General features: G+C 43.6%; 1 protein-coding gene across 1 annotated transcript in view; it reads left to right on the top strand.

The window, feature by feature from the left end:
* The window catches only part of TBX15 (T-box transcription factor 15), a 110,231-nt gene extending 98,010 nt beyond the window's left edge, over positions 1–12,221 (top strand). The window contains exon 8 of the mRNA XM_035141024.3: positions 9,503–12,221. Coding sequence (XP_034996915.3) covers positions 9,503–10,287 — 785 coding nt within the window. The 3' untranslated portion in view covers positions 10,288–12,221. The remainder of the gene's footprint in view (positions 1–9,502) is intronic.
* The last annotated feature ends 1,089 nt before the right edge of the window (positions 12,222–13,310 follow it).

Below are 13,310 nucleotides of genomic sequence, written 5' to 3'. Positions count from 1 at the left end.
GGGGGCAGCGCGCCTGCTCTCTGGCCCCAGTGCCGGAGCATGAAGCTCCGCCGCTGTTATGGGAGTAAAAAGTTGACACCCCACCTCAATATATTTGCTCTGATCAAATTCAGAATGCCCCATAGCTGTTTTAAAATAAAACGTTGGGAGATCAGATCACATATCTCCCTCATCCCATGTAGCTACTATAAGACTGTGAAAGGTAGCCCTGTGCCTAAAGGCTTTGACTCGGAGCCTGGGGCATGTTTTAGCCGCACATTTGTTTGTGAGCATCCTTGGATTATCAGGCCAAGGGTGGCATTCTCTGCACCAGTGATTAGATGGGCCACTAGGCCTTGAATCCATAGCTGCACTGATAACCTTCCGCCCCAGTGCTTATCAAATGACATGTTCATATCAGCCGCAGCAACTGCTGACATAGTCAAGTAATATAAGGAAAGGAAAATATTTCATGTATTTTTAGCTTCTTTAAATGCAATTTGGCAGCTGAGAAACCAGGAAGCAAGCCAACACCATGTGACCGGTCAGCTCCCTGCAGACTTACTACCAACTGTTGCCTTGGCTGCTCATTCAGGATGGCATCAACTAAAATTTGTCCCTAGTTCAGGACCCATTTGCTGAAGTCATAAATGGCTTTACGCCTACAGCTTTTATGGTCTTCATTTTGTGTGCAGCTTTCCTAAGAGACCCTCAAAAATAGCTAAGCTCAAGCAAAACGGGAAGTTTTAAAGGCATGAGGATTTGACACCCTGGAAGAGACAGGCGGTTTTGCATTTTTCCAGCTATTATGGAAACCAACAGCTAAGAGCAATTTAATAATGCTGCCTATGCTAGCCCACGTTGCTAGCCCTGGAAACAACAATCTGAATCTTATAAGGGACCGACTGAAGACCTCTGGCACATTGCTAAACAAGATGCCTGCACTAGAATCAGGCTCGACACAATGTTTGCCCCCTGGACTCCTGCTGATATGTGGAAGATTATGTCCTTTGTGACTAACTTCCTTATGATTCAGCTGGACTTTTATGGCCACTGTGCAAAACATGAATTCAGTGCCTTCTGAGTTGCTGAACAGCATTTCACAGGCTCTTCGACAAATATAAATTATTATTATTAATTACATTTATATACCTCCCTTCATCTAAGGATCACAGGGCAGTTTGCAATATAAAAACACAAAAATGCATAACCTGGTAAACAAAAACAACAGCCCTCTCACAGTTTAAAAGGCTATTATTATTATTATTATTATTATTATTATTATTATTATTAAATGTGTTTCATTGGTTTTCAGTTACAAATGATTGTCTAATTAGCCAAAGGCCTGGAAGCAGAGGAACATTTTTGCTTGGTGCCCAAATATAAGTACAGTGGTACCTCTACTTACGAAGTTAATGTGTTCCGAACGCACATTCGTAAGTAGAAAAAAATTGTAAGTCGAATCCCATAGGAATGCATTGGGAGAAAAAATTCGTAAGTCGAAGCAACCCTATCTAAAAATTCATAAGTAGAAAAAAAATCCTATATAAACCGCATCCAAGATGGCGGATGGAGCTCCATTCATAAGTAGAAGCATTCGTAAGTAGAGTTATTCGTAAGTAGAGGTATCACTGTAATGAAGGCGCCAGGGGAACCTTCCATGGGAGAGCATTCCACAAGCAGGGAGCCATAGCAGAAAAGGCCCGATCTCATGTTGTCACTCTCCAGACCTCTTGCAGAGGGGGTACACTTAAGGCCAGGGGTGATGATCACAGGGTCCTGGTCAGGGTATGGGGAGAGGTTGTCCAAATTAATCCCTACAAATAGCTTGTAAAAGAATGGTCGTTTTCCGTTCATGCCACTTCCCTTTAGGAGAATTAGGTCAGAAAGTCAAAACTGATTTCTATAAACAAAGACAAGCAGGCTGTTGCCAAATAAAATAAAATAAAATAAAATAAAATAGACTAACACAATATTCCTTCCATCTTCTGTGCTTTTTACATAACTGTAAGTCGCAGCCCACAGTCATTATAAATGTTTTGTAGTTGGTTTCTTTTTTTCTAGAGGGGCTTAGGAGGACATTAGCAGGATTATGCCGTGAAACAATGTGAGAAGCACAGCCCAGACGACAGATTCCGGCACGTCCATTTCACTAAGAAATTCTCCTGCGCAAGCCTTTATTTATTTATTATTGTCTATATTTTTCTCATCTTCTAGAAGCACTCAGAGTGACAAAGTACAGTGGTACCTCGGTTTATGAACACAATTGGTTCCGGAAGTCTGTTCATGAATTGAAGCGTTAATAAACTGAAGCGAACTTTCCCATTGAAAGTAATGGAAAGTGAATTAATCTGTTCCAGCTGCGTCCGTGGCATTTGTAAACCAAAAATTCGTAAACCGAGGTGTTTAAAAAACCGAGGTTCCACTGTAATCGTAAGATTCAGCAAACAGTTTCTTGAAACAGTAAGAAATACAACCACCACTTTAAAAGCAACAACTGTGAAACTCCTAAAAGCCTATTACTGTAGCAGCAAAGGGAAAGAAATGATACATATTAAAACTGGCTACAGTAAAGCTATTTGTGTTACACTTTAGAAAGTCCCTTTGGTGGAAAAGACTCCAGGATCAGTTCTAGGAGGACCCCAAAACACCACTCCTGTTTCTTCACAGGGAGTGCTGCTCCTCTCCATCCATGTTTTTGTAGTTATCTGCAAACTCATCATGTTCTGTGTGTGACTGCTTGTTTGATTTTTAAAGGCTTGCTCATCAATAACATCACTGAGCAAGTAAGTGGCGTTTTGTCAGACCAGGACATCGTGTCTTTCTCCTAAGAAAGCTGTCATCTCTCTGGCTGAAAGAGATCAGGAAAATGACAGATGCAAAGGACCTTCTAGAACCATGTTTGTTTTACAGAAAAAAAGAAGCATCTAGCTGGCTTAAACCAATAACCAGGCTCTACCCAGCTTTTTTTTTAAGCAGCCAAAATAATAGAGATACACTTCAAAACATAAGGGCTCTGGAAGAGCTGAACTCTGTACGCATGACGTCACCGACACTGAGGTTGGCTTATTCTTGGGACGAAGCAGGTTTGAGATTAATTAAATGCACATGGCAATGAGATGTTACGGGGTTGGACTGGGGAGAGCCAAAAAACTATTAAACACTTTAAATGTTTTGGGGGTATTTTTGAAACCAAGTTGAACCCTATCCAGATTCTCATTATTAAAAATATTTGGCTCTGCTTCTTGACTTTAATGAAGAACATTTAGGGGGGAGGGGGGGAGAAGAGTTCCAGTAACTCTGCGCTATGTCATTTTCCAAGAGTGCAGAAGCGGTTGCTGGCTCCTAGACACAATTCTTTTTCTCACACAACACAGATAGGAGGTGCTAACAATGGCTCTGTGGGTGTAGAGGGTTTGCCAAAACCCATTAACCCCAGCCCCAGCCTTACATATTTGCAGCAAATTGTTTAGAATCCTTCACTTGAAGCACAAACGATTGAGAATGATTACCATCCTCAGGTAATTCTCAGCTTGTGCCAAGCCTGCAAGGAGCAGGCTTAGTTCTCCACCCCTGTGGCATCCATGAGTGCGTTGAGCCTTTTTCACACTGCGATGGGAGTAGGACCAAGACGTTGGGCAGTTTTGCCTCCAGCAGGGGATCTTCATCTGTCACATTTATATCCTGCTCTTCCTCCAAGGAGCCCAAATCAACGCACCCTAAGGCTTGCCCCAATTTTATCCTCATAAAAACCCTGGGGAGGTGGTCCAGGCTGAGAAAACCATGCCTGGCTCAAGTTTACACTGTGGGCTTCATGGACTGAGCAATAATAATAGTAATAAAGATGATAATAATTTATTATCTAGATCCCACCCATCTGGCTAGGTTTCCCCAGCCACTCTGGGTGGCTCCCAACAGAATAATAATAATAATAATAATAATAATAATAATAACAATAATAATAATAAACGCCTGGGTAAGATTAGAAGCAGGGCAAATGAGGGTTGAGGCTCATATCAGACTTACCTCAATTTATAAATGGCTGACCCTACAATCACACCCTCGAGGTCTGGCCCCTCTGATTCTTCGAGACCAATTTCAGTCTGGCTGGCAGTTTGAGGTCCAGGCCACACTCCGGAAACTGGGCTTCTCCCCCCAAGGTCAGACAAAGAATTGTGGACACGGAGAGACAGCTGGACAGCATGAGGTCCCCGGATTTCAATATAGCTGAAAACAAGAAATACGTTGCTGCCCCGACAGCGTATCTCTTTTACCTTGAATCCAGAAACTCAAGAAGAGCCTTCACGCTCGCCCAAAGCTCGGCATTGCCCTCGCCAGTGCTGCTAGGCTCCTTCAGAAAGATCCCATATGAGCAGAGACTCTGCTCCTGCCCATTGGGGGAAGTAGGCAGCCCTGAGCATCTTTTTGTAAGATGCCCTTTGTTCAATAAGGCACGCAGAGATACCATCGCCCCCATTCTGGAGAGCCTGGCCAACCTCCCAGATAAGGCCAAACTAAAGGCCCTAACTATTAGGAAAGGAGCAAAAGTTAACTCGGACGGTAGCCAGATTCTGCACGCAGATCTGCAGGACCAGCCTTCCCCCCCAGAACAAGAGAACCATTGGAATAGCAAACTCGGTATTGGACTGTGGGAAGTAGTTCCTTCGCTCGGGTACGAAACTGAGAACTTTGAGCAGCACCAGGGGAAAGGCCAGCTGGACCCGCCCTCTGGAAACATAGCCCCTTCAAACTCATAGGCTCTTATATCCACCCCGAATGACAACTCCCATAGCCTTGTAAAGCATTTTTATTTTTAATAGCTGGTATATGACCGTAATAAAACTTGATTGATCGATAATAATAATAATAATAATAAAGCAACAAAACATCAAAAAACTTCCCTAAACAGGGCTGCCTTCAGATTTCTTCTAAAAGTCAGATAGTTGTTTATTTCTTTGACATCTGATGAGAGGGTGGGTGCCACTACTGAGAAGGCCCTCTGCCTGGTTCCCTGTAGCTTCACTTATTGCAGTGAAGGAACCGCCAGAAGGCCCTCGGAGCTGGACCTCAGTGTCCGGGCTGAATGATGGGGGTGGAGATGCTCCTTCAAGTATACCGGGCCGAGGTATACTGGGCCGAGCAAGGACTTGAAGGCAAGTATCTTTAGCCAAAGTCTAATGCTTTAGCCCTTCTGGCTCTCCAAAGCACATTGCTGGCCTACCTTCTGCACGTACACCTGCCTGTCAAAGTGATGGGTATTTCGCAAGTGTTTTATAATTCCCAGGTTATATGTGTAATAGCTCCAATTTGTGACCTTCTGTAATCATCTGGTGGAAAATTCCATTGACGGTGTGCACAGGAAATGTGGGGGTTGAATGCCAGTGACTTCCAAATCCAATACTCAGCATTCTGTGGATAATTGCTGGAGGAATGTCAGCCTGAAGGGAACTGATAAGCATCGGCTACTGCTTTTGTGAACCTTGTTGATTCCCCTGGTCACATGGAATTGCACCTGCTGGGTTTGATGAGGTTAGAGGAAAAGGCATGGATGGATGCAGTGTAATTTCTTGCATTTCCACTGGTGTGCAGAAGGACAGGAAAATCTCTCAGTCGCTTGCTCTTCTTAGAGGTTCTCTAGCATTGTCCAGAATGGTACTCCCCATTGTGAAGTTCCCTTTCCTGGATCTCAGGCTTGACGTAGACAATAACTTGGAGGTTGTATAATCAGACACATCCCCCCCCCCCATAGTGTACATGCTTCTTTCTTTTATTTCTTTCTTTTATACTTCTGCTTTCCTTCTGCCATATAGAATTTTCAGGTTTTGAAATGCTAAAAAGGCAGCAGCCTAGCAGCCCTGCACCACACAAACTCTTGTGAACACAGGCAACAGTAGATTGAGTGTGTGTGCCCCATGGATTGGAGTAGAGCATTCTGACAATGTTGGTTTCTTTCAGTTCCTCATTCCCCCCCCCTAATATTAAGCCAGTTTGCCACATTTCCACATCAGTTTGTGATATATTTTTTTCTTAACCAAGTCCTTGTGGGGAAAAAACCCACAGTATTTCCCCAAATATACGCATTTTCCTCTGCAATTTTGCAAAACACACAATTTTTTGCAAGCTATTTTCCATCATCTGTTCATTTTTGTATGCCTTTTTTGGTTGGAGGACTGCATGGCAAAATTTGGAGAAGTGTGGAAGTATAGAGGCAGGGCTATTTTTCTAGAAAAAGAGGTGCTGGAACTCACCACGAATGCCTTCCTCGTTTTCTTACAATGGCAATGGCACCCAGCTGAGAGGTGTCGGTACTGAGTTGTGGCAGGTCCAGCTGAAAAAAAGTCTTGGACAGCTGTTTTTTGGTTCAAGTATTGTTTTAGGTACTGTAAATTACATTCGCTCACATTAAAATGTGAACAGATTCAAGTTTCTCCTCCATCCTTCACTATGAGTAACACTTAGTGTTTCCAATAACTTTCAGAAACTAGTTCAGCCCAAGAGTACTGATTAATTGATCTGCGGCCAACACTTCGCAGAGCATCTTAGTATGGATTCATTTTTTGATGCTCCTGAACAGACATGTCATTTCCTATTTTCCATTTTACTTCTTCAATCTGCTTACTTCTTTATTTTTGACAAGTTAACAGGACAACAAGTCACAAGGTTCAGAATTTCAGAGGTACTAGAAGTATCTTAGATGCAAGTGTTCTGAATAGAAAGCTAGCTGGGTCTTGTATACTGGAGACTTTATTAGAGGCAGCAAACATTTTGCTTACCTCTGTGCAGTAATCTGGTTCTCATCCATGTCTTTGATCTGCCAGAGTCGTCTGAAAAATATTTTTAACAAACATCATTATGAAGCCAATTTCCCCCTGCCATTATGTCAAAAGCCAGATACAAAATCAATATGCTGGGGGGGGGGGAATTGACTTGTCACTAACAAAACATGTAGTAGAATCCTATCAGTGGTGTGCGGTGAATTTCTTTGTAGGGGAACATTGAGGGCCAGAGGCGCCAGCTTGTAAGGACGATTGGGCAGGGGGTTGACGTCATGACATCATGCATGTGGGCATTGCACCTCCCTCCCTAAGCCAGGCAGAAGCTTCCCAGGCTTTGGGAAGATGGCAGGAGGGCTCTTGGACCCGTTGAAGCAGGGGTGCCAACTCGAATGAAATATTGTGGGGTGCCAAGTAAGGCCCACCCCACATAATAACTCTCGTACCTACGGGACCGCCTCTCCTGGTATGCCCCGCGGAGGACCTTAAGGTCCACAAATAACAACATTTTGCAGATCCCGAGCCATAAGGTGGTTAGATTGGCCTCAACTAGGGCCCAGGGCCTTTTCAGTACTGGCCCCAACTTGGTGGAACACTCTCTCACAGGAGACCAGGGCCCTGCGGGATTTGACATCTTTCCGCTGGGCCTGCAAGACGGAGCAGTTCCGCCTGGCCTTTGGTCTGGACTCAGTCTGACCCTTATGTTTTCCTCCCTTATGGTTTTGATTTGGGCCATTTTAAAATGAGGCTGCATTTTAAAATTTAAAATTTAAATTGTATTTTAACTAATTGTTTTTCTTTTTTACGTTTTGTTGTGGTTTTGTTGGTGTCATCCGCCCGGTTTTGACTGGGGAGGGTGGGGTATAAATTAATTTATTATTATTATTATTAATCACATGGCACAGTGCACACCCACCATTTGAATGGGAATGCCCATCAACTTTGTGGGGGCCCAGCCCCTTCAAATATTTTATTGTGCCCCATGGCCCCTAGGAGTTGGCTCCTCTGCTCTGGAGTATTGTGCCTCCCTCCCTAAATTGGACAGAGGCTTCCCAGGCTTTGGGAAGGAGGTGCTAGGGGAACATTTAGGGGACTAGCTCAGTCTGAGATAAACCCTACAGCGTATAATTGATGGAGCATTCTATATGAGATTATAGAAAGAATCATGTATAGATATGAACTTTATGCTGATATAAATCAATGTGTAAATATTATTGTGTGGAAACAAGAAAACCGGAAGAGGGGTAGAGGGAAGTGGTAATACTGAGAGTTTTAGGTTACTAATATTGTAAGAATGTATAAATATATAATATGAAAATCAATAAAACAATTGGGGGGGGGGAGAAATCAATTCAGCTGTCACCAAAAGTTGAATTTACACTTTATGAAACAGTACAAGAACTAGAATGCAGCCATCCTATGAAATTTGCATTTATCTGACATTTGCTATGCAATTCGCGAAACAAAGTATGTTTTCAGTAATGCACATATTAAGATGTGCATATACTGGTACCTGCATATATTAGTTAAAATAACACTCACAAAAATGCATTATATTAGGAGAAATTGCTTGTAAAAATGTGTAGTTGAAACTGCATACAAAAATGTGCTTATCAGAAGAAATTCACACTAAAATGCTGGAGAATTTTCATGATAAAGGAAAATTCATGAATTGCTTCAGAAATGTGAAGAACTGGACTTAAGATTAGAAAAATGGGAAAATGAGAGAACCAAATGGACAAATTCTTCAACCCCTACTTCTGGCCTTGATGTAAAATGAAGCAGATGGGTGGAAACAGACGTAGCATTTTTAGCACTATGGGAATTTTGGACACATCTTTGCTGCCGTGAAAACAAATGCCATGAAAACAATTAATGTGTTTTGAACTACTTCCACCAGACTTATAAAGCAACATCTGTCTTCACGTTCCTTCTAGTTATCCTATATGACTTCCTCAAAAAGAACACTGATATAATTTGTCAGTTGACCAGTTCCTCAATGGCTTGTTGCAATAAGGAGGCTTTGCAATGCATTCTTGCATTTCCAAGTTGAGTTTCTATTGAAGCTGCCCTCTGCAAGGGGAGGAGTAAATCCGTCAGATGGGAGCCCAGATTCTGACCACTTTGCAAGGCAGTGGACCTGTATGGTGCTCATACCTGTATGTTCATTGTTTCTAGTTTTGGAGGAGGGCAACCAAAATGGTCAAAGGCCTGGAAATGATGCCTTATGAGGAACGGCTTAGGGAGCTGGGTATGTTTAGCCTGGAGAAGAGAAGGTTAAGGGGTGATAGGATAGCTGTGTTCAAATATATAAAAGGATGTCATATGGAAGAGGGTGAAAGGTTGTTTTCTGCTGCTCCAGAGAAGCGGACACGGAGCAATGGATTCAAACTACAAGAAAGAAGATTCCACCTAAACATTTGGAAGAACTTCCTGACAGTAAGAGCTGGAATTTTCTGCCAAGGAGTGTGGTGGAGTCTCCTTCTTTGGAGGTCTTTAAGCAGAGGCTTGACAGGCATCTGTCAGGAATGCTTTGATGGTGTTTCCTGCTTGGCAGGCGGTTGGACTGGATGGCCCTTGTGGTCTCTTCCAACTCTATGATTCTATGAGAACAATAATTTTACAGGAGACAAGAAAAGGGAATGGGGGAGATGACAAGGGAAGATAATGCAAATTCATTAGGCATGAATTGCTTGCTGGTTGTTCTGCATTATGCCTCAGAAATGTTTGTTGTTGTTTTTGTTTTCCAGGGGGCAGCACGGGCACTTCCCCAACCACATCCAGCACAGGGACACCTTCCCCTTCTGCCTCCTCTCACCTTCTCTCTCCATCATGCTCGCCGCCGGCCTTCCACTTGGCCCCCAACTCTTTCAATGTCGGCTGTCGGGAGAGCCAGCTTTGCAACCTCAACCTCTCTGATTATCCTCCATGCGCAAGAAGCAACATGGCCGCCCTGCAGAGCTACCCAGGCTTGAGCGACAGTGGATACAACCGGCTGCAGAGCGGCGGTGCGCCTGCCGCTCAGCCCTCTGAAAACTTCATGCCTCAGCGGACTCCATCTTTGATCTCAGGAATGCCGGCTCCTCCTTCGCTGCCCAGCAATGGCAAGATGGAAGCTTACGGTGGCCAGCTGGGGTCATTCCCGACTTCGCAGTTCCAGTACGTCATGCAAGCTGGCAACCCTGCCTCCACTTCATCTTCCTCGCATATGTTTAGCGGCGGCCACATGCAACAGGGCTCCTACAACGCCTTTTCCCTTCACAACCCTTACAACTTGTATGGATACAATTTCCCAGCTTCTCCGAGGTTGGCAGGAAGCCCCGAGAAACTGGCCAACACCCAAAGCACTTTACTCTGCTCTTCGCCTTCCAACGGGGCCTTTGGAGAGAGGCCATATCTGTCGACAGGAATGGATCATGGGATGCATGTGATCAGCAATCCCAGCAACAACCAACCCCCAGCCAATGCTTGCGATAATAGACAATACGGGGCTGTACCAGGGTCCTCTTCACAAATGTCAGTGCACATGGTTTAACTGGTGCTTGGAGTCACCATCCTGGTCGACAGTGAGCGAGGATCTCATCATCTCTATTGGAGATCTCATCCCTGTTGCTTTTCAACTTTTGAAGGAAAAAAAGAGACTCGTTTGTGAACAATGAATGGAAACACAAGCCATCTATAGCTAAATCCCAAAGAACCTGATAGCAGCAGACTGGAATCAAGACCGTCATGTAACTGAGTGGCTTCTGTTTCTAATGGATTTTAAAAAAAAATAAACAAAGAATATGGCATTGTTTGCAGAAAACCTGGGGTGGGGTGGGGAGACCTATATAGTATATGCATTAACTATCTGAACTTGGTGCGAACTGCTCACAACAGAGGAAGTCCAGTGTGGGAGTGCTGTTCCTTCCATGTTTCCCAGCTGCAAGCAACAAGATTTCGTTTCCTAAAACTGCACTGCAATTAAAAGGCCCTTGTTGTAACATCATCATCTTTCCCTATCTTGTCATCTACAGTCATTAAGTTGAATCTACCGCTTTCTCTCACCCACTGTAGGAAAAGAACATTGTGTTTGAAGTACAGATTCTCTTCCTTGAGCAATTTTTTTTTGGTGTTCTTGCTGTTGGGGGCCTTTCACTCTCCCTAGACGGCAATGATTTTCCTTACAAAAGCATGTCACCAAAAAGAGGGCGAGGGAGGATTTAAACCATTAAAAAGGTTTTCTTTAACTTTGCAGGGAAAGGCTTCTGTTAAACATGCTTGGTAGCAAAAAAAAAAAAAAGCAGGATCTCTGTCGCACAGGATTCCAGTGTTGAAAATGCTGTGTAAGGGGAAACGGTGCTTAACGTATTTTTTCATGTATAAGACACCCCCATGTATAAGATGACCCCTATTTTTTTAACTCGAAATTAAGAAATTAAGTTGTTTAGCTTTTTTTGGGGGGTCACTTCCGCCAATCGCTCACCTGCCTGCCTGCCACGGCCGATCGCTTGCCACAGCCACTGCCAATCACACACTTTGCCGCAGCCGCCAATTGCCTGCCCTCTTGCCGCCACCAACAGCCCACCCGCACACTTGCCGCAGCCGCCAGTCGCCAGTCGCCTGCCCAATTGCCACAGCCAATCACCAGCAGGCCTTGTCGCAGCCATTAATTACCTGCCCAATCGCTGCTGCCAATCTCCTGCTTGCACTATCTCAGCATTCACTATTCGTGTAAAAGACGACACCCAATTTTTGCCTATTTTTTTAAAAAAGCAAAAAGCGCACCGTCTTATACATGGAAAAATACGGTAATTCTACGTTCAGTGCCTTTGAGCTATTGATAGCCTAAGTAGCATTAGCAAAGCCATGGCAAGGCATGCTTAAAATATATATCACTCAGAGGAGTCAACTGGAAGGGAAGGAAGTCTCCAGACTGTGATAATGTCAAATGACAAGTTCTGTAGGAGGCCAGGCCTGTTCTGTGAAGGTATGCAGCCTAACCCCAGACATCTTGCATGTACCAGGGAAGTGGCGAAAGCTAGTTTTTAACACCAGGGGCAAGTCTTCTTATCCCCTGTCCAGCCTGCCAATTGGACCATGAAGTCATGGCCGATTTTCTTTCTTTCTAAAGTACTGTTCCCTTCTGGTTTTACTTTTCCTTCAGCTCTTTTAAAAGTAAGCAAACAAGTGATTCTGAGCACGTACTAAGGAGTTTTAAAGTCGCGTGGAAGTCCAAACGCCGAGCAACAGAATACAGAAACTGCAGTATAGAGATTTGTTTTGATGTGTTGTAGATAAATGTATTTATGTCTCTAGCGTGTGGGGGAGGGAGGGGAATCAATATTATGAATATTAAAGAGGGTAATAAATGGGTATGTAAAATATATATTAAGAAAGAAAATGTATAAAGATTTGCCCTCTGCAGGGGACTTCTGTTTGTAGGTGCCAAGCACATAACTAATGCAAAATAAACCTTTGTTCCTTTTGTGTTTTGTCTGTCTGGAAATAATGCAGGTGTCCAGTTCCAGAGTGCTGGGATGGTTTTACCTACCGTAATTCATCCTCCCTTCTCCTTAAAAAAACACAACACCAGCTTTTAAATACAGCTGTCAAACACCTCTAGGGTTGGGTGGGTTTCATACCATTCAAATGGTTCCTCCCTACTTAACACTTCTCAAAAACTCCATCTACGTCTTGTCCACCATGAAGCTGAGCCACTGGCGAGTCAATGGTAAGGTTGCCACAAAACAGCCCATGTTCACAGCAGAATCATTGGGGTGTTTGGGGGGTGACCTAAGCAGCAGCACCTCCCCTCTCTTAGTTTGAAGGAAGCAAACATTTGTTAGTTACTGATGTATAAAGCAAGTACAACCAAACCTCTCCTCTGAAATACTCTTCGTGTGTATGTGTGTGTAACTTTTGAAGCAGATTAAAACGGCATTATAAAGTAAAAAATAAATAAAAATGGACCTTCTCTGGGCATATTCCAGCCATATAGCAGAATTATCTTCATAACAGAACACCAGATCAAAGCAATTTACAGGGTTGGAAAAGGTCATTAAAATGATATTTTCTCTTCCAGGACAACCTTCTGCATGAAGAATGGGAGCTGTGCATTAGCAGATGTGCGCTTGCACAGATCCTATTAATTTCACTGGGGATTGTACAGAAGAACTGGTACTGCGCCTATTATTCCTATGACTGGGTAGATGGACCAGCAGTTAGGCCAAATCATTTGTCTGAAAAAGTACAGGGAAACGGGCGTTGGGGGTGGGCAATCAGGAAACCAGTTAAGGCGACTGCTTTCAGAGAAATAAGAGCAGCATCTAAGTTGAAATAATTTGTTAGAGAGAAGATTGCTGAATATTTGGATTTGAATATCTATATTATAATTGACCAAACTGCGGGAGGCAGTGGAAGACAGGAGTGCCTGGCGTGCTCTGGTCCATGGGGTCACGAAGAGTCGGACACGACTAAACGACTAAACAACAACAACTATAATTGGCCGAGCACTTGGTAATAAGGTCTCCATTTATAACATGCACTTTATATATTTTAAAGCACTTATCTGTACTG

This window comes from Zootoca vivipara, chromosome 15 (assembly GCF_965207765.1).
Source record: "Zootoca vivipara chromosome 15, rZooViv2.hap1.1, whole genome shotgun sequence".
NCBI lineage: Eukaryota > Metazoa > Chordata > Lepidosauria > Squamata > Lacertidae > Zootoca > Zootoca vivipara.
Note: the sequence above shows the minus strand (reverse complement) of the source record. Positions and strands in the feature narration are given on the sequence as shown.